The 22,505-nt window shown below is 40.7% G+C and overlaps 1 protein-coding gene and 2 long non-coding RNA genes across 6 annotated transcripts in view; 2 read left to right on the top strand and 1 right to left on the bottom strand.

The window, feature by feature from the left end:
• The window catches only part of atg9b (autophagy related 9B), a 98,993-nt gene that overhangs the window by 21,653 nt on the left and 54,835 nt on the right, over positions 1 to 22,505 (top strand). For all 4 annotated transcript variants that reach the window (XM_042109332.1, XM_042109322.1, XM_042109317.1 and 1 more), the window contains 4 exons: positions 1,859 to 1,993; positions 2,091 to 2,134; positions 3,676 to 3,740; positions 22,040 to 22,210. In XM_042109332.1, the coding sequence (XP_041965266.1) occupies positions 1,888 to 1,993; positions 2,091 to 2,134; positions 3,676 to 3,740; positions 22,040 to 22,210 (386 nt within the window). In that variant the 5' untranslated portion in view covers positions 1,859 to 1,887. The remainder of the gene's footprint in view (positions 1 to 1,858; positions 1,994 to 2,090; positions 2,135 to 3,675; positions 3,741 to 22,039; positions 22,211 to 22,505) is intronic.
• On the bottom strand, positions 1,429 to 12,592 carry LOC121723822. Its single transcript, XR_006035055.1, has 3 exons — positions 12,413 to 12,592; positions 8,383 to 8,386; positions 1,429 to 1,441 (listed from the first exon to the last, which is right to left on the bottom strand). It is a non-coding gene; the product is annotated as an uncharacterized LOC121723822 (long non-coding RNA).
• Positions 14,727 to 20,269, top strand: LOC121723827. The gene is made up of 3 exons (XR_006035056.1): positions 14,727 to 14,895; positions 19,403 to 19,406; positions 20,260 to 20,269. It is a non-coding gene; the product is annotated as an uncharacterized LOC121723827 (long non-coding RNA).

The following is a 22,505-nucleotide window of genomic DNA, read 5'->3' as shown; positions in this document are numbered from 1 at the left end:
CAACCTAGCAACCACTTTTATAGCATAGTAACCACCATCATTATCCTAGCAACAGCCTAGCAACCACCTTAAATATCCTAGCAACAACCTAGCAACCACTTTCATAGTATAGCAACCACTAAAATTACCCTAGCAACAGCCTAGCAACCACCTTAAGTACCCTAGCAACAGCCTAGCAACAACCTAGCAACCACTATTATAGCATAGCAACCACTATCATTATCCTAGCAACAGCCTAGCAACCACCTTAAATAGCCTAGCAACAACCTAGCAACCACTTTTATAGCATAGCAACCACTATAATTACCCTAGCAACAATGTAGCAACCACTTAAGTACCCTAGCAACAACCTAGCAACCAATTTTATAGCATAGCAACCACTATAATTACCTTAGCAACAGCCTAGCAACCACCTTAAGTACCCTAGCAACAACCTAGCAACCACCTAGCAACCACTTTTATAGCATAGCAATCCCTATAATTACCCTAGCAACAGCCTAGCAACCACTTTATAGCATAGCAACCACTAAAATTACCCTAGCAACCAACCCAGCAACAACTTTGCATGCACTGTATTTCCTTCAGGAAATGCTTTTCTAGTTTAAATAGTAGGCCTACAAGCTAGAACATCAATGTGTGGTGGCCGGTTTTGATTTCGTGGTGCCCAGCCACAGATTAGTCAACGTATGGAAAACACTGAAGATGTCAAATTAAAAATATAGACCTCTCCAGAATAAGTCCCGCCTCCTAACTTCCGTATCCATCCAACCTTTGGTCGTCAAATGTCTATGGGAAATAACATGGCGTTTTGAAAGATCGTACGTGTCAAACTGTAGGTGACAAAGTAGAAAAAGCTGGTGGGCAGATTGGCCTACACACTCCTGCCATCTAGTTTCCACTGGATTTTTTGATTTTTGGTGCCGTTTAAGTAGTATAGTCTATAGTATACTACTTAAACGGCACCGACAATCAAAAAATCCAGTGTAAACTAGATGGCAGAAGTGTGTAGGCCAATCTGCCCACCAGCTTTTTCTACTTCACTACCTACAGATATTTTACCGGTATGATATTTCCCATAGACAATAGACGCCTGGAAGTTGGATGGATACGGAAGTTACGGAGGCGGGACTTATTCTGGAGAGGTGTATTTAGCAGCACACTTGACGAATCGACGCTCATATTTTGCGTCGACGTCATCGATTACGTTGACGCGTTGTCCCAGCGCTACCCAGCTCCTTAACCACCAGCTCCTTAACCACTACACTAACACCACCCCTAGACTGTAGTTCCTTCTGCTGTTACTAATCACATCAAATTAAAAAAGGAGTGTGAGTCAGGCAGATTCCTGCTTTGCGTTAGCAGTCTGCAAAACACTATACACAGGAGCCAAGAAGGGAGTACTTTGCTCCTGTCTGGACAAATACAATATGTTATTGTGACACTGTAGGCTAAAAATATAGTTTTGGTCAAAAAATTAGATGCGTGTCAGGCCCATTATTGGCGCATTGGTGTCTTGCTTGGCTGAATGTCCTTCACTGCCATAGAATTGCATCAAAATGGTAGGGTACGGCATAACAATAAATGTTCTGTAGATTGGCAGCCATTGTTATCGCTGTGAATGTATTATTATCTGCATGAATTTACTGTTTTGCATAGACGCCCTCGTCCCAACTTATATGGGTCTGTGTTATGAGTAGTGTTGATCATTTTTATTGAGCGAAATCTGTAAGATCAAAGCAGACAAAGTTTTTTCTTTTTTTGGGAACCAAAAGCTGCTTGGTCTTTACGGTGTATTTAGACTGCTTGTTGTTTTGACTGCTTGTATTTGTCTATTCTTATTTGTATCATGATTTTAAAGAGCTTGCATCAGTGAGTATGTAAGGAAGAATGGCTGACTTTGAGGCCTATCAGGAGTATCAAAGAATTGAGGACTTTGAAGACTCCCCACCAGGAGAAGAGGATTTACTTGTGCATGTTCCTGAAGGCCTGAGAGGTACACTCCTGGTGCTGATGATCATTAAATCACAACCTCTGCACACATTTGAACTTTTTTTGAACTTGTTACTAAATAATACTTATCTTTCTCACAGATTCATGGCATCACATCGAAAATCTGGACATTTTTTTCACACGGATATCCTTTCCAAGGCCAGTCATTTACTGGTTCTGAATAAAGGGTTCACCAGGGTATTAGTCCTTACAATTGAGGTCATAACACTGCATGTTTTAAAGGAGAAATCCGGCCGATTTTTACATGGATCTTTTGAGTCTGTTAAGAGGCAAAAAAGCACCTTTAGATGATGCCCCCTGACCTACCATTGTAGCTCACTGGGAGCACTGTTAGCTGCGGCTACTTCTGTTCAGTAGCACCAATTTTGATAATTTCCTATCGACAGTACTCGACGAAGTCTATTGATCAAGAACCATGTAAAAATCATCCGGATTTCTCCTTTAAGGGTAGTTATTTTGTTTTGCTAGCTTATCCTTAGTCAACCAATGTTTTGGAAGTGCATGTTTTGGATGTGTCTGAACAGAACTCTCTCTCTCTCTCTCTCACACACACACACACACACTTGTCACACATGACCTTTGAAGTCTTTGTGTCAGTTACAGGCATTTAATCACCATGTGTGACAAAGAAAATCTTTGTCATTCTTTGATTTTATCAGTATTTACAGTGCACTTGTAAAGTTTTCATACCAGGCAAGTTTTCCACAATTTGTTATGTTTCAGACTTAAAATGGATTCAATTATTTTTTTTCCCTCATAAATCTATACACAATACTCCAATATCCACAAAATACAGGTGTTTGGAGTGTTTTGTTCATTTATAAATAATAAAAGACTGAAATATTCCATTTACACAAGTATTCAGACCTTTTGCAATTGACGCTTGCAATTGAGCTCTGGTGCATCCTACTTTTATCAATGGTTTTTGAGATGCTTCTACATCTTAATTGGAGTCCACCTGTGCCTAAATTAATTAATTTAGGTTTAGGACATTATTAGGAGAGGCACACATCTTATATCTTACACCATCAACTGTGAGACCTTATATTAAGATGTGTATGTCAGAGTGAAAACCAAGCCAAGAGGTCAAGAGAATTGTCCGTAGACCTGCGAGACAGGATTGTGTCAAGACATTTGTGAAGGATACAAGAACATTTCTGCAGCATTGAAAGTGCCCAAGAGCACGGTAGCCTCAATCATTCTCAAATGGAAAAGTTTGGATGAGATGAGTCTGAAACATAACAAAATGTGGAAAACTTGAAAGGGTCTGAACTTTCCCAGTGCACTGTAGAAAAAGTCATAAGTTGGTACATCCATGAGGCAGAGTTCACATTGCACACGCAAATCGCTGCACTATGAAACACATTATTTTTAATGGCTTGCTTGCACAACAACTGGTCTGCCACTGCTGAGCAAAGCGCAGCGCAAGCGGCATTTTGCCGCTCTTGCGTGTACCGCGGTCGAAGTTCAACCATGTTGAACTTTGACCTCGGTGCACTGTAAATCATAGGAATTTTGTGCTGAGCCCGGCGGCAAGCACAACAAAAATCTTTGGGACATTACTTCAACCAAGAGCAACCTAGCGGTGAGTGAAGCGTATGCCGTGTGTAATGTGATTAAATGTGATTTGCCTTGTATTTCTGCTTTTCCTTAACATGACCTCACATATATCACTTTCACCAGAAAAATGGCTTCGCCTGTATGATGCTCTCTGAATTCTTTGAACTAATGTGAGTGTAAAGCCCTTTTGTCTTAAAGATGCTATATGCAAGAATATTGGTTTAAAGTGTTTAAATATTAATGAAAATATAACCAGAACCAGTAAGAAAGGACACAATTGTGACAGTTTTTTTTATTTTTATATAGTATATTTTTTGGGCTTTTTTGGACAGGACAGTGAAGAGTGACAGTAAGTAAGTGGGAGAGAGAGATGGGGTGGGAATCGGAAATGACCGCAGGTCGGATCCGAACCTGGGTCCCAATGGGCACTCACTCAGACCCGCACACGGTACGGGCGCTGCAGCCTGCCGCACCACAACGCCCCCCACAATTGTGACAAAAGTTTGTCTATCTAGCATACCGCTTAGTGCGTGTCACCTAGGGTCGTCTGCAAATTTCACTACTTGGCAACTTTTTTTTTTTTGTGATCAAATTTTTATTTGAGAAGTTGCACATCAAGTACAAAAATATAAATTCGAGTGGGCAAGACAAATATGAAGTCATTAATTAGTACAAATGTAAGCATTCACATTCAAAATAAAGTATAATACAACTTGAAGACTTAAAGAAAACAAAACAGCACCTACCCACCCAACCCATTCAAAACTCAAAGTAATACCCAACTAACACAACAAATAACATACAACATGTAATACAGATAAAAAGATAAATAAATGTAAAAAAAATACCAAGAAAAATGATAAATGAAAAGGCAGTCCCATGCACTCCTGCCTGTATGCAAGGGAATGCATCCAAAACAATGTCATACACACATACAAGAATAGTGACCTAGACAGACAAAACACACACACACACACACACAACCACTTCAGGGAAAGGAAGTTATTCCAGTCAACAATACAAGGGGTAACAACAACAGGAACTAAAAAGTTACCTCAATAAGCCTTTTAAAGATTCTGCAGTTGTCTGCCAAGTGCATAGAGTTTTTTCTGTGGCACCGTGAATACGGGCAGTTGATAATTCCATATAAACCACGTCCAAGAAGGTCAGGATCCATTGTCTAACATTAAGCGTCTGTGAGGGTTTCCATCTCGTAACAACTAGCTTTTTCGCAGCTGTCAGACCAGCTAGAAAGATGCGCTTGTTTAGCCTAGATGTGTTTAGCTCTGATAAGTCATTTAACATCAGAACAGGCAAGGTCGCTGACACTGGTTCACCCACTAGATCTGACAGCGTTGAAGCGACCTCATTCCAGAACTGCGCCACTGGTGGGCATTCCCACATCATATGCAAAAATGTCCCAGGACACTTCTAGTTCTATGTATTATAATTAGTTAAAATGTATCTGCTGATGGTTAGGGTTACGTGACGCCTCCTTTATACTTTCCCAAACATCCTCCCAGTCAAACTCTGGATCCAGAGCAGGATAATCCTGTCTCCATACTCTGTCTAAAGGCATTGCAGGACATGAGGATTCTAAAATAAACTTGTAAAACATAGATACCCTGCCCTTGGTTCCATTTTGCACTGAAATCAATTTACCTAGGGGTGAATGGGCAATGGTTGCTGCCAAGGAACTCCATAAGCTTTCATAGCTGATCTGATCTGTAAGTAAAAAAAGAAAGAGGAGCCTGGTAGATTGAATGTGGCTCTAATATCCTGAAAAGAACCTAAGGTGGTGTTAGTGTATAGATCTTTTAAATAACGGATACCTTTATCCCTCCAATGTGATGGAGAAATAGGTCTCCCCCCCAATCAGCAACCCTTTGTTTTGGAATAGAGGGGAAAGTGTATGCCACTTAAAGGAAATCTTACATTCTTTTTCTACTAAGCGCCATGTTCCAATCACATTCGAGACTAAGGGACCAAAACGTAACATGGTTTGTCTATCTGAGACAGAAAAGAGGACATCCTCTAAACTCCATGGTTGTACCATTTTTTCCTCTAACCCACGCCAAGATACTGGTGTGTTAGCATCCCTCCATGTAATAATAGGACGAAGCACATGGACCAATAATAATATTTAAAATTAGGTACCGCTAAACCACCATCTCCTCTACTTCTCTGCAATATAGAAAATAAATAGTTTTTTGTTCCAGATAAACTGTCAATGTCAGAATGTAATTTCTTCCAAAAATCTGTGGGCGGGGGCAGAGCGGAATCATTGAGCTGACAAAATTCACTCTTGGCAAAATGTTCATCTTTACAATGGCAATTCGGGCCTGAAGTGAGGCAGGCAGAATAGTCCACCTATCCATATCACTCTTAACGTTTTTGTTTATTTCCAAAAAAATTATGAGTTGTGGTACGATGTAGAGAAGGAAAAATCTGAATTCCAAGATATTTAAAGTGCTGGACAACAGGGACCTTAGCGGGAGAAGGCAGTGATTTTGCAGTGGCATTCAAAGGAAGAAGAGCAGATTTGGACCAATTGATTTTAAATCCAGAGTAAGCACCAAACTCCACACAAACCGATAACAAATTTGGTATAGACTGGATTGGGTTTTCCATAAAAACTAAAATATCGTCTGCAAAAAGAGCTACTTTATGTTCTGTATTTAAAATGGAAATGGGTTTTATGGAGGCAGATTGTCGTATCATTTGCGCCAAGGGCTCGAGTGAAAGAGCGAAGGGCTCAAGGGACAGCCCTGTCTTGATGACCTAGTGACAGGGAATGCAGTGGAGAATAATTGCCCGGTTAGAACTTGAGCTGAGGGGCTAGAGTATACACCTGAATCATATGAATGAACCCTTTGCCAAATCCCATAATTTCCAATACAGACCATAAAAAGGCCCACTCCAGCCTATCAAAGGCCTTCATGGCATCAAGGGACAGTACACCTATTGGAACTTTTACACCTGTCACAGCATCAATAACGTGAAGAAGTCGCCTAACATCAGAGGCAAGTCTGGAACCAGTCTGATCGCACTGAACCAGAAGTGGCATAAACTTTTCAATGCGCCGTGCAAGTAGCTTAGCATAGATTTTTAGGTCTGCGTTTAGTAGACTCAGAGGTCTGTAGCTAGCACAGTCTGTGGGGTCTTTTCCTTTCTTTAAGAGAAGTGAAATAAGAGCTGTAATCTCTTGAAAAACCACCATTCTCAATTGATGCCATGATCATATCTAAAAGTAGAGGACCTCATTTTTCCCAAAATGTAACATAAAACTCCATCCAACCCAGGGGATTTGTTAGACTGCATAGACAATGCTGCCCTTTCCAGCTCTTCTAATGTTAAAGGGTTGTCAAGGCTCAAAGAATCTTCTGCTGACAAAGATGGTAAATCTAGCTGTTTAAGGTAGTTCTGAGATCCATTTTCATCTAGTTGCCCCTCAGACTGATATAAAGTAGAATAAAAATCTCTAAAAGTTACATTAATCTGTTTGGGTTCTGTTGTAATAAGTGCATTTGCAGATCTAATGGAGGGGATGTCTGCAAAGTGTTCATTAGATCTAATTTCCATAGCCAGTAAATGACTGGGTCTGGATGCATGAAAATAGTACCTTTGCCTAGTTCTGTGCAATAGAAATTCGGATTGCTGTTTCAAAATGTCATTAATTTCTTTTTTGACATGATCACGTTTAGTCTCTATGTCTAAAGAGTAATTACTTTGCAAAAGAAAATCCAGTCTAGAAAATTCCGCTTCAAGGATTTGTAATTTGGCGGATTTTGTTTTACGCAAATTGGAACTTAAAAAGTGTAACATTGTTTCTGATAAAGCCTTTCACTGCATCCCATAATACCCTAGAGTCATCTACTGAGCCCACATTAAAAGAAAGGAACTCGTCCAACCCAGACAGAAATTGCGCTTTAAACTCCTCATTCTTTAGTAACGAAGTGTTAAAACGCCACCTAGTGGCGCGTTTGGACAAGCGTTTCAGAGTAGCGCGACAGAAGACACCTTTGTGGTCTGACAGAGCAATGGGAAGCAACATAATTGCATCAATCCTCTGAAAAAGACGGGGGGATGAAAAAAGAAAATCTATTCTAGAAAATGATTTGTGCCTATGAGAGAAGAAAGAATAATCTTTAAGGGTCGGATTCATTGATCGCCAAACATCTACAAGACCTAGGCTCTGTGCCCAAGATCGTAGAGCAGCAGTGGCCAACTCTTGATCCCTTGAGGCTCTTGGATGGGAGCGATCCAGAGCAACATCCCACACAGCATTCATGTCAGCTCCGACTACTATTTAATACTCCGTCAGTTCTAGCATATGACGCGTTAAACTATCATAAAAATCTTTCTTGTATTTGTTCGGAGCATAAACCGAGACAAAAGCGACTTTCAGTCCATAAAGCTCTGCTTTGACAATTGCCATTCTGCCTACAGTGTCTGCCCTGACGTCCAGCACCTTAATCGGAAGATTACGTCTAGCTACTACTGCCACTCCCCTAGTTTTCGCATTGACTGATGAAGATGCAATGACATGGTAGAATTTATTAGCCAGGCGCTTAGAATCATGGCTTAACAAATGCGTTTCCTGTAGAAGGGCGATGTCAATTTTCCTACGGCGGAGCAATGACAACACACTAGCCCGCTTATGCGGTGCATTTAAACCACCAGCATTCCATACGAAAACAGACAGTTCACCCATTATCGTATCGGTAAAATCTCATGACAAAACAGGGAAATAGAAAACATTGGCAGCAACCGAAGACAACAATCCCGTGGAAAATGAGATAAATAGACAACGGCCCTGACGTGGTATACATGTTTTACAATATGCCTAATAGCATATTGTAAAATATCCCCTGAAGACGAAGACAATAAACAAGGGAGACAAACACTGACAAAAAACACAAGACAATACGCATAAAATAAACTAGGCAGGCAAACAAAATAATTATAAGCTGATCCGTGATCAAGCGTGGATATGGGGCAGCAACATCCAAAAGCCAAATGACTTGTGTCTAAACTTATCAAACTGTAAAGTTAACTGTGTATCACTATGTCAATCCGCAAAATATGTGTTAAGTTAAGCAAACAGCATAAAATACAGAATAATGCAACAATGCACGTACAAAATGAAGGGCTATCCTTACTCCTCACCTCTGATATCAGGGTCAGACAAGTCCGACCAGTCTATTAATAATGATGGTCCAAAAACTGAAAAGATCGTAGCCAACCATAGTGTCCATAGAAGTCCATAGAAGTAAAAAGGAAAAATCCAAAAAGAAAATGTCGTGTTCTCGGAGTCGTCAGAAAAAACGGAGAAAGCAAGGATCCAAACAGTTCAAAAGACCAATTTTCAACTGCAGCCAGGTTTAGCTAAATTATCGATAAGCGCTAGCTATAACATGGTTACAGCTAGCAAATGCTAGCATATAGGTTAGCTAGCTCAAATAAACCAAACCACCATACAGTCCAGGTGATGTAGCATCCTTGAACAAAACATAACAAATGGAGAGGTGAGGATAGTAGTCTAGCCCCTGCTTCATCTGCAATTACTCCTCATCAGCCTCCGTCTCCAACTGAACGTCTTGGGGTAGATTATTCGCAGTGCCGGTCGCAATGTCCGGCAGGGAATTGACATAATCCTCAGCGTTGTTAGGAGAGAGGAACGACTCCGTTTGTCCACCTGTTTTGACTTTTAAAGTGGTAGGGTAGCGTAGGGGGAAAAGTCAATTCCTTTAGCTCTAGCTGTATCCATGGCTTTAGAGAATGCCTGGCGTCTCTTGAGGGTGTAGGCGCTGTAATCAGGGGAAAAGCGAATCTTCCGTCCGTTCACTGTAACAGGTGACTTCCTCGCTGCCCTCGGGATGCGTTGATGGGTGGTAAAGCGGAGAACATTAAAAATCATGGTACGGGGACCGGCGCTTTTGTTATCGTCACTGTATATCCGATGTGCTCTCATGATTTCCCCATGCATATCTCCCAAACTGGGGAACCACTGTGGTAAGGAATTTTCCAAAAATTGCACTGCATTCGATCCCTTCAGTCCTTCAACTAAGCCGATGACACGGAGGTTGCATCTCCTGTTGCAGTCCTCCATGTCTGCTAGCTTGAGTTGCATCTGCTCAAGCATGGACTCATGGTTGCTTAGCATAGCACCATTATGTCTAACATCGGAGCTAATATTCCCCATTTCTGCCTTCACCTTTCCAATACTTCCTTTCAAAGTTGTCAAATCTCCCTGTATAGCAGACAATTTCTCTTCCGTATCTTTCCCAATTTGTTCGAGTTGGTCAAAACGTGCTTCAAGAAAACCACGTTGCTTTTCTAGGACGAGGTCCGCGATAGCTTCCACATCTGCACGTGTGTTCTTTTTTGTAGAAGAATAAAACTGTGCCTTGGGGAGAACCTGTATTTGTTGTGATTTTTCCTGACTTTATGTTCAATTTGACAGATTGGGTTTTGTTCTCTAAAAAATGTAAAATAAATAAACTGAAAACCCATGATATGTGGTTGAATAATTAAAGGCTGAACTATAATATAAAATGTTGACGCAACGCCCACTAGTGTCCTGGTGTAATATGGTCCAATAGCATCTTCTTCTGTCCCCCTTCCTTTCTGGTATGCAAACTGGCAGGGATCAAGATATTTCTCTATTTTTTCACACACTTTCATAACGACCGAGGTGAGGGCCACCGGTCTCAGGTCATTCATACACTCCACTGCTTTCTTTTTAGGTACCGGTATAATACAGGACTCCTTCCATAAATCAGGCAAAACATTAGCAGAAAAACAATAATTAAACAAAGTAGAGAAGATACTGGCTAACTGAAAAGCACAGCTGTAAGCCCATCAGGACCTGCCGCTTTGGTGGCCTTCAACTTTCTAAACATATTATACACCTCATGCTCATTAGTTTGTAGGGTATATCTCCTTCTGGGGTGCTGGTTAACTGCTCTCTAAGACTAGTGTTACACCCCACCTTTACGTGGCCCTTTAGGGGTGAACAAAAACCCTCTACTAACCCCAAATCCTAATAAATATCAGTAACACCTTTTAAAATGTACCCAACCAGTGGGATTTATTACGTAAGGGATAATGCCCGACGAGGTGTCCATTATCAGAAATAAATGGACGACGCAGAGATGTGAACCGTCCGACGCTTCCGCAAAGTCCATTTATTTCTGATAATGGACGCATCGAAGGGCATTATCCCGTTTATACCATGGTCACTTACGAATGGGTACTATTAAGGCTGTATGTTTACACATACAGTAGGTGAATCAAAAGATTGGTCAGTTAACAGAGCATATGACAGATCAGAAAAACAAAAGAAAAGCCTCACGCTTCCTTACTAAGGTATACAGCTGCTTACCTCACTCCTGAGAAAAAGAAAAAGTAGTGAAGTCTTCCGGTCCACTTCTTAACTCTGCACTTACTAAACCTGAGCTACAAAAATGCAGAAAACATGTAACCACCACCAGTATGAAAGACATAGACAAACATACATTAGTCCCACCTTGGAACTTCACAAATTGCAAAAACAAATGTACTGAAGGCTATATACTTATAACAGGTCAGACCAAAATCCCATTCCATCAAACAAAGTGGACTAATGCCAATTAAACACTTGTCTAGCATTCAACATTACTAAGGCATACTGTAATGGCCATATGAATGAGACAAGCCTCCAGTAAACTTTTTGCAATAAAACTTAAACAATCTGGGACTGCTGCTGACAAAAAAGGTGTTAACTAGGGCCAAGGTGGTTCAAACAAGATCTTACAAAAGATGGGCCAATTAAAACCCTTTAGCCGCCAGGGTTTAAAAAATATAAATTGGATTTTTTATATCAAAATTTCAAAAGGCCATGGCTTGCAAGTGGTCAGAGATAAAGTCCTACCGTAAATGTGAAAATCATTGAGTATGACCAGAAGTTTATGAAGGGGGTAAATTTACTCATCTAATTTGCATATTATGACGTCACTGGATGGCAACCACCGTGAATTATGCACATTTCAGTAAATACTAGATGTTGAACATATTTGAGCAGTTTTACTTTCTTTTTTTGTGATTTCACCGACATAACAAATTAACAGGAAAACAGTCTCATGTAAACCAACAATAGTAAACTATTACTATAATCACAAACCCTATGCTACTATACAATAAAGTAGCCTGGTCAAATCAGTTCCATATTGCGGGTGACTGAAGTTCTTCAGAGCCCTATTTCTACAACCCCTGCTGTCTATACCACGTCCATTACGGACACTATTATCACTACTGTCACTGGCACCTCCAGCTATGTTGGGCAGAGGGTCGAAATAAGCATGGTATGCTTTGTGGACACTGTCGAAAAAGACGCACCTCCATTCACAGACGCTCCGTGACTATCAGTCAATAGACGATCGATCATATTCTCCAAAAGGCAGATATTCTCCTTCAGAATCAGAATAGGTGAATAACAGACCCAAGACTTCATCACACGTGAATTTCTTTTTCAACATTTGGTGTATTTCTGCTTCAATTTGTGCAAAACTAAGGCCTGCATCGCTTCCGCTTTATGGAGGAAATGCACGTCTTCTTCGTGTGTTTCTCGCGTGTTTTCACAAGCTCGCGTCTATCGTCTGTTTTATTCAGTAATGACGCTTGTCGCAATATTGCGACATGGGCGGTTAGAGGGTTAAGGTGCTGCCGCTGGATTTAAATTGAGCAGCCAAACAAGTAGCCATACAAGTGGTTGCCACTCCCACTAGACAAAATGGCTACCTACCATGAGATGAACAGAACAAAATCAAACGAAACAAACATTACTACATTCTTGTAACACATACAGCAACAAAGGTGACCAATACAGAAGTGGAATGCAACAGTCACAACCAAAAGGGTCAACACAAGTAGACCAACTACAATTGCTGCCACAGCAACACACAAAGACCCAGCCAAAGTGATCTGCCACTACCACAACAAAATGGACACCATGTGGCCTTCAACCACATCTACAAGTTACTGTGATATATAATATATATATATATATATATATATATATATATATATATATATATATATATATATATATATATATATATATATATATATATATATATAGCCCCTCAGATTGGGAGACAAGCTCTTGCAGATGGGTGTGGACGCTCACCTGGTAACCTGGATTACAGATTACCTGACCGAGCGACCACAGTTCGTCAGACTGAAGAACTGTCTCTCTGACACTGTGATCTGCAGCACCGGAGCGCCACAGGGAACTGTGCTCTCTCCAGTCCTGTTCACCCTGTACACATCTGACTTCAGCTACAACACCGAGTCATGCCACATGCAGAAGTTTTCTGATGATACTGCAATTGTGGGGTGTATCAGGAACGGGCAGGAGGAGGAGTACAGGAGCCTGGTGGAGGACTTTGTGCAATGGTGCAAACTCAATCATCTTCAACTTAACACTTCAAAGACCAAGGAGATGGTGGTGGATTTCTGCAGGTCTAAGCCCACTCTGCTACCAGTCCACATTGACGGGGTCAATGTGGAGGTGGTTAGCACCTACAAGTATCTGGGTCTCCACCTGGACAATAAACTGGACTGGTCAGCCAACACTGATGCACTCTACAAGAAAGGGCAGAGCAGGCTGTACTTCCTGAGGAGACTGCGGTCCTTCAATGTGTGCAGTAAGCTCCTCAGGATTGGACAATGAGTGTCACCCACTCCACAGCACTGTTGTTAAGCAGAAGAGCCTGATCAGCTGGAGACTTCGCTCACTGCCTAGCACAACTGACAGACTGCGAAAGTAATTTGTCCCCAGGGCCATTGAACTGTTCAATGCCTCACTTAAGGGAAGAGGAGAGAGACTTCTCTGCATAGTCTGTCTGCCTCTTCACCCCCTCCATGTTTGGTACTGTCTGTCCACTAGCCACTTGTACCACTGTCTTTATGCCTCACTGTTTGCGTGCTATATTAGCACATCAGCACATATGCATACCCCCTCCATGCCACAGCGGAACTGTGGCCACACTTATACATTTTCTTAAATAGTTAAATATATAGACTTTACTTTACTTTATTTCTGCATTGTTGCACTGTTGACTTACTCATTTGCACTATCACCATGACCACTATCACCATTGCACTACCACCATGACACTCATTCACACAGAGCACCTTAGAGCACCTTACCATACCTTACTATGCACAGAGAATCACAGGCTCAGTCCCTGCCTCAGTCATTGCAAGCACCTCTGATTTATTAATCACCACTATGTGGATACTGTTTTTAGAATTGATTTAGATTAAGTGTATAATTTGTATTTTTGTAATTTGTATTTTAGTATATTTTTATATATTGTATTAAGTGTTAGTATAATTTGTATTTTAGTATATTTAGCATATTCTTTATCTTCTACTGTCCTCACTGCTTAGTTGTGTTTTTATATTATATACTTTAATTAGTCTTTCTGCTGTTAAAGAATGTGTTTGTGTTGTATGTATGCTGCTGCTGAAACCTTGAATTTTCCCTGGGGATCAATAAAGTATCTATCTATCTATCTATCTAATATAATAATAATAATATAATAATATTTATTTATATAGCACTTTTCAAGCATTGAACACAAAGTGCTTACAGACAAACATGAAGAGCATTTTTTCTATGCACAAAGTGCAACAAAAGTGCTTCACACACAAGACCTAAACAAACAAATAACAAAAATGCCTAACGGAGTGGTGTAATCGCCAGCGTACCTGTCACACGTGAAACATACAACATATGAAACATTCAAGATGGATAACAAACAAAAACAAATAATAAAATAAATAATTAAGACATTTTTCCGAAGCGCAGCGCCGTTCACGGATGGAGTACACCAGAGGCCCAGGACAAAAACCAACGCCAACGTTAGCCATGGCTAGGTCCTCAGCACTTAACGTCACAGCATCAACAGACTTGTCAGCAAATAAAGGACTAAGAATAACACAAAAACTACCCAAAAATAACACAAATAAAGAGAGAATACATTTAACTAGACAAAAAATACAAAAAAAAAATAAACAGAACATTACATAAAATTACGAACATTACATAAAAACTAACAAAAACATGATGCCAGACGGAGCGGTGCGTCTCGCCAGCGTCCCCGTAACCTAACAACGGATGTGTATAGGGAACCAGTAACACAAAGTGACTGGACAAAATTGGGAAGCCACACCCACTAAACAAAGATCCACTGATCTGTGGAGTGACTGTATCCCACACAAAGGTCACAAAACCATTAATTAGCTGTGACTAGACAAACAAAAACAGTAACACAAGTGACCTAACCAAAAGTGGACTGCACAACCACGACACAAAATGGGCCACAGTGTAGTCAACCCCTACACCAAAAATGTTGCCAACTTACACCTAACGGTGTGTTTCCACACACCGACATTTCGTGTCGCTCTTATTGAGGTTGAATAGATACGAAATTCGCTCTGGTTGGGCGAAATAAAAGCGAATCGCCGAGGCAGGCGAAACAAAGTTGGCCAAAGTTTCACTTTATTTAAATGAGGGCCATTCGAGAACCAATCAGGTCCGCCCGCGTCTTTGTGTTTGGAGGCGGGAGTTACAAAAAAGTCTGACCAAGATGGCGGAGACTACCTGAGCTGTAACACGAAAATTTGTATGCGATTCAAATGTTTCTACACGAACATTGGCACTTGTATCAACACGAATTGTGGTTTATATGCCACACGAACTTAGTCAGAGTACATACACCACTAAATAGACCACTATATATGTTAGTTTAAGCACTCAATCATAGCTTTTTAGCTAGCTGACAGGCGAAATGCTAGTATTTTAGGACATCGGATTGCATTGTAAACCTAGCTAGACAGCTAGGCTACATGCTGCAACACAGGTATGAAATATATTATGTCTTATGACCTTGTTGTTTCTATGAACATGAATTGTTGTTTATAGGCAACATCAACTTAGTCGAGGCATAATGACCCCTGGATATCTTCATTAAGTACTTAAACGTTTGAACTAGCTGATTAGCCTAATTAGCTCGCTTGCCACCACTGGCTAGACACTGCAGTCAAAAGGTTAGCGGTTTCACCGTCACGCCCCCGAGGCGAAATTTCGCTGGCCGAAAGTTGCGAGGTGTTTCGCTGTGTGGAAACCCACCATAAGCTGCAACCAACTAGTGACCCAACAAATGTGGAGTTCAGTTACCACAAGGTCACACAAGTCTATCACAGCTACACAAACTTACATAGACATTACCTAATCTCATGGATGGTTAATTTCCGGCGAGCCCCCATTTGTTACACCCCGGGTTCATATCCCGGACGAGCCCCCATTTGTTACACCCCACCTTTATGTGGCCCTTTAGGGGTGAACAAAAACCCACCACTGACCCCAAATCCTAATAAATATCAGTAACACCTTTTAAAATGTACCCAACAAGTGGGATTTATTACATGAAGATAAACCATAATAAACACTACATAGACATGACACAAAGTCTAGCACATGAGGCAGTACTATTGCACATTTTATTAATGTATTAAGCACTGTTCCTTCATTAATATTGGAAATTTGCCTAATTTATAAAGTTATAACAGATATATAGATCTAGGCAAGATGTACAGTATAACCAGACTTAAGGGCTCATGCAAAGGTGAGAGAAACACTTCTAACATTCAAGAGGATATCAGAGATGTTCTCATGAAGGCCTGTGACCACGATCATGACAGTGATGCTATGCATTTGGTGAGAGCAGCACAAGTGGTGCGCAAAGAGATTTTTGATTCTATGTTTCACTTTGACGACTCATTCCATCCGAGTAGTCAGAATTATTCTGTCCCACCATCACTTTTTGCATTGATGTCTATGATCTTCGATGGAGCAAACATCAAACACCAAGCTCAACACAGACCACCATGGCTACAAACATTTCAAAGAAACACCCAGCAATCCTGAAAGAATTCCATGCTGGGAGGTTCGTTGTGCATAAGACATGCAACAAGTTCTCAGCCATTGTAATAGACCAGTGTCATGAACAGAACAATGCACTCATCAAAGGATCTGGTGGACCAGTTAGACTAACAGAGAATCCCGGGACACTGCGACGCTGGATGGTGGCTTGGCCCGGCCCTGAAATTGCCAGAATAATTATTGAATTTGAAAATGGAAGGTCACCACAACCTGAAAACCATCACCAGCATTGAGCAGCACAGGAAGCGTGTTAGGTCCCTCATAACAGTGATTGAGGAGATGGGTAACCCATTTCTTGAAGAGAGCCAAGATTTGCTGGTCCTTGATACCAATGACCTCAAACTGCATGGGAGACATGGAAATCTTCCACAGAAGTTACTGAAGCTTTCAATGAGCTCATGCAATTGAAGAATGATCAGAGTGAACTGCTGGAGCGCTTTATAGTGCTAATGTATAGGACAAGTGACATGGTGAATAAAGCCAGAAAACCTGTTTGCAAAGAAATCTAGAGCTTTAGAGAACATCCCACCCACAAAGGCTGCACTTGAGCAACATATTAAGCGGGCCAAACCATAATGCATAAGAAAGACTTAATAAACTAATGTTGAACAGATATGCCTTTAGACCCCTCTTGAAAGACCCAAAACTATCTCAGGAACAGAGAGCACTGGGCAACTCATTCCACTAACAAGGAACCACTGAGGAAAAGAGTCTTGAATTTGACCTAGCGTTTATGTCTGGTCGACACATCATCAGAAGTCAGGAACAGATGTATATAAACTTAGTTGTGCAGTGTTGACATCATGAATATAAACGTTCTTTTTACAACTATCAATCCAGTTGCTACAGCTTTCATATCCATTATATGCATAGTAAACATATAAAGTCCAAGAACCACAACCATATATGGTGAAGATAAAATCAATCCCAGGAGGAAGTACACAGACACATAATGCAAGTAAGCATTGAGTGCCCAACTTTGTGACACCTCCAAGTGGGCAGGTCAAAACTAATTGAGAAAGTAATCAATTTCGCATTGAACCCGGAAAGGAGATATGTCTACTCTCTAAAATATTCTATATATTTTAATAATGGTATTCTCCTTAATGGTAATCTTTAGACTGGAAAATCCAGACCCTGATAATCTAGAAACTGGCCCAACTCGAGGGGCGGCACCAAGCATGCATTTGAAAATCTTACTGCACGCAATTGGATAACACTACGACCAATGTTTACTGACTAATTCCGGACTTCGACGCAATTGGATAACACTAGGGATCGACCGATATGGATTTTTTAGTGCCGATACCGATACCGATTTTTTCCCATCAGCCTTAGCCTGCTTTCATTTTGCTCCCTCAATTTACGTAATAGAAATGACACATAATTACACAAATGATGATAACAAATGTTATAAGTCTCAATTTAAAAAAGGAACATTTATTGAACTTATGGATGGGTGCACTGGATATGGTTAACTGTGCAAAATGCTTTTATCAACATCTTACAACACAGCCTTGATGATGCATTGCTTGCTGACTATAAGACATAATTCAGGTCATCACAAAATGTCCTTTGTCAACACATTTAAATAATTTAAGAAAACAATAAGCCTGAAAAGTAGCTATTGAAATAAAGTGCTTGATTTGTAATTTAAGACTGCATGGTTTCAATTTTTCTATGTCCTATATTTTTTTAAAAGCTGCCAGATTTGTCAACCACAGAACATAAATCAGCAGAAGAAAATAATGTGGTGTCAGATTTTTCTGTTCGAAACGGCATTAACGTCAAATGGTATAAAACATATATCTCTCAAAGTTTTAAAATCTCTCCTTCAGGTAGCACAGCACTCTCATAAGCTGTGATGCACACACAAACTTCTGTTTGGTAGCTGACGAACCACCATTGAACTGGATTGATAATGATAACGTTAGCAAACGGCTCTAAACAAGTAAGGCATAAACACAGTATGTCTGGTACATGGTAAACGTTAACACGAATTAATAGTCAACTACATATAACATGTCTCATTATTAAAGTTCTGATATCACTGCGATGGCAACTCCGCCCAGCTCGAAGGGAGAGGGGGAGGGAGACGCACACACCACACGCGTCCAAAACTCAGCCAGGTGGTCGCTGAATAAAACTCCCACAAATATCACGGAACACCGTCGGCATTACTTAATCATATGATTGACCAGTGTTCGTAACAGCTACCGCTACCGCATACATATGGATAGCCTACAACTTAGCTATTTGCAGCTCCCTAAATAGGCCTACAACGGCAAGCAGTTTTATAGAAGAGGCATTCAGGGAGGGAGACACACACACACACACACACACACACACACACCCCACACGTCCAACACTCAGCCAGGTGGTCGCTGAATAAAACTCCCACAAATACCACAGAACAACGTTGACATTAGGCCTACTTAATCAAATGACCGGTGTTTGTAATAGCTACAGCATGCATGGATAGCCTAGCCTACAACTTAGCTATTTGCAGCTCCCTAAATACAATGGCAAGCAGTTCTATAAATGAGGCATTAAGCATTAAATAAAGTAGCCTACCTATCTATCATTCGCGTTTTCCATTTGGACCCACATACTTGCTTCCACCTTCAAAGTGTATGGCAATATTTCAGCTAAGTCAAACAGTTAAAAGATGCTTTGAAAGTTTAAAGTACACTGTTGTCTTGAAGAGCAGGCTTTCAGCACTCTGCTTTTGGGGGAGGGGCAGTCTCCACGTGAATTGCCTGGACGCCTGTATGTAAATAATGCGGGGAAAAAACTAACGAACGCAGCCACTTATCGGCGGATGCCGATACAAGTAAGAAACGTAAATATCGGCCCAATATATCGGCCGGCCGATATATCGGTCGATCCCTAGATAACACTATGACCAATGTTTACTGACTGATTCGTTGCAGCGCTGCCGTCATTTGTTTAGCTCGCCTCTGGCCCGCCTATATCAGATACACCGATGTGATTGGTTACACAAGATGCAAATGGTAAAAGTAACGTGCATCATTACTCATTGCCGGAGTCTCTTGCAGAGAGAATTCAAATTATGCTCTTGTGAGAACTCTGGATTTTCCCTGACAATTCTCTGAAACTCTTACACACTAATTTTGTTCTACCTCATACAAATCCAAAAAAGCCACAATAAACAGTAATGAGAAAAAAGAAACATTATAAACAGGAAATTAGCATTTACCCATAATCCCTAACTGCTTTGTATCAACTGTGCCACTAGTTTATGGGACAATAACACTGATTTCTAAGTTATTTGAACAATAGTCGTGAATCATAGTCAACTTCAGACATCAGACAGGATGGCAGCCATTCTAGAACACTCTTCCAGAGGCCTCCCATGGCTGTTATGAACTGATCCATTGTGGCTGCAAAAGGGTGTACTATGCGTTGCAGGTGCAAGAAGGCTGCCTTCAAGTGCACTGATCTTTGCTCTTGCTCAGGAGACTGTTAGCCTGGACACAGCCAATAGAGACATGACATTAAAAAAGGAAAACATTGTTGAGACAAATACTTGTGTTTTTTTGAAAGTGGTCCTTATTAAATTGCTCTTTATCATATTATTTACTATCTACCATTCCACTATGTATCTATATATCTATAGGCATAGCAGTATAGGCCTAAAGGTGAAAAAATAAATCACATTTCTATGTGATTAGAATGTTGCCAGTTAAAGGTTCCATTTGATACTGTCATAATGAATTTAAGCAACCAGTTTGAATGGCAGTTAATGTAAGTTCTAGATCTTCACAGTAGAATTCTGGAATGATTTGTAAAAATATTTTACTCCTCAAAGATGTGTATATTATACAGCAAATATCTAGCCCCAGAAGTCAGATCTGAAGTGGCTCCACGTCTGAAATTAAACTTTAGGGGGTGAAGATTATATGGTGAAACTTTAATGCTTTAGTCATAAAATGCACAATTGTTTTGCTTATCAGCCTAACTATATAGTTCTCTTTATTAATTAAGTTCTTTATGGACCATTTTCAAATTACTCTTTGTTCCCCCTAGCAAAGGCTTTTCTCTTTTCCCATATTAACCTTCTAATCTCATCATTCATCCAGGGTTTACAATTTGCATACAGCTTGACCCTTTTATGTGGGACAACCACATCAGTACACAAATTTAAGTATCCGCAAACAGACTCAGTAAATTCATTAATGTCCTTTGCAGTGTTCTCAAAAATCGCCCAGTCGTTGGTCATCTTTTTCACTGTGATCTTTCTCATTTTCTGTCTCTGTACCAGCGGGATGTATTTGGGGCATAACGGCACCAAGTTATTGGGACTTTGGGAACTTTGGGACACATAGGCATCCTTGACTTTGGTGTAACAGTGGTTGAGGATTGTATCCCCCCTGGTGTTGCATTTAACGTGTTGATAATAGTATGACCCACTGGTCTTTACTGCGCAGTGATTAAAGTCCCCAGTTATCATAACAAATGCATCCGGCGACGCTGATTCGATCCTGTGCACGGCCTCCTGTATTTTCTCAGCCGCTTCCTTAGAAGCATTCTTGTGCGGCACATACACCGCCACCAGGATCACGTGTGAAAATTCGTGAGGGATGTAATATGGGCGTATGTTGACAGTCAGTATTTCGACGTTTGGAGAGCATGTATGGGATTTTAAACCCAATGTGGTCCTTGAGCCAAAAAGTTTGCCCACTCCTGTGCTAAAATGTAGGCCTATTGTCATAGTCAGTGACCTTGCCAACCCACAAATGCAAATAATAGTAGCCTAATATGATGAACATTTACTTTTTTTCTTTTATTTACCACAAAGCCTGGTATAATACAGCCTAAACCATGTTGACATTAAGTGAAGTATCCGTAGCTTAATCTAAATAGGCAGTCGTTTTATATGTCGTCTTCCAGAAATGCTTAACCAACATGAACGCGCAAGGATGCCCGTGCCCAACTCTAAACTCGCGCATGAGCGGTCATCTACCAATCAGCATGTAAAAACTGGTGCCGGAAGTTGCAACGGCCAAATGCCATGCTAATTGACTGAAGCTAACCCTCCTTGCTAGGTTGGCACAGTGGTGGTTTCAAAGTTGTTGCTAGGTTAATTGCGATGGTTGCTAGGGTGTTGCTGTGGTTGCTATGCCAAGTAAAACGGTTGCTATGCTGGTTGCTAGAATAATCATGTTGGTTGCTAGGTTGAGTTGTTGCTATGGTAATTGAGATGGCTGCTATGATGTTGTTAGGGTAGATATGGTGGATATCTCAACATCAAGGTCAAAGGGGGCACCAAGACAGCCTGAGTCAGACACCTTTAACAAACTACTGTAATACAAGTGTTAGCAATTTAGGGTGAATAATCAGATATCCAGTATAGAAACTATGAGATATTTCACCAAGATATTGATTGTAGAATCTTCAACCTCTTGACTGCTTCCGTAAGATGCTGAATACAACCTTTTCCCTCCTATGCAGACAGCTGCTGTTTGTGGTCACATTCACAACCTTTCTCTTCAACTGTGTTGAGTATGATATCCTTTTTGGTAATCGGGCAGTTAACCACACGGGACCCAGTGTCAACCCTCTGGACAGGAGTAAGGTTACACTGCCAGATGCCATCTTGCCCAGTCATCAGTGCTTCGAGAGGTTAGTTCAATTACTTTTTACATTACTTTTACATTACATTACACTCATTATTGCATGTTCACAATATTATTAGGACCTTTGGCTTGTCTTTGTAATAGCAGGGCAGACAGAAACTGAGGTGTCCTAGGTTGTCCTCGGTCCTTGGATAAGTACTACATTGTATCAGCTGACTTATTTAACTTTCCTGCAATTCAACAGAACCGTAATTCTCCTGAATGCAAAATTCCTGTATAATAGTTGACGGGCATCCCTCTTTTGTTACTAGCCCTTTATAGGTATAGGTCTAATTGAGTGC

Source organism: Alosa sapidissima, chromosome 1, assembly GCF_018492685.1.
Source record: "Alosa sapidissima isolate fAloSap1 chromosome 1, fAloSap1.pri, whole genome shotgun sequence".
Classification (NCBI taxonomy): Eukaryota; Metazoa; Chordata; class Actinopteri; order Clupeiformes; family Clupeidae; genus Alosa; species Alosa sapidissima.
The sequence above is the reverse complement of the archived record's forward strand: the minus strand, read 5'-3'. Positions and strand labels throughout refer to the sequence as shown.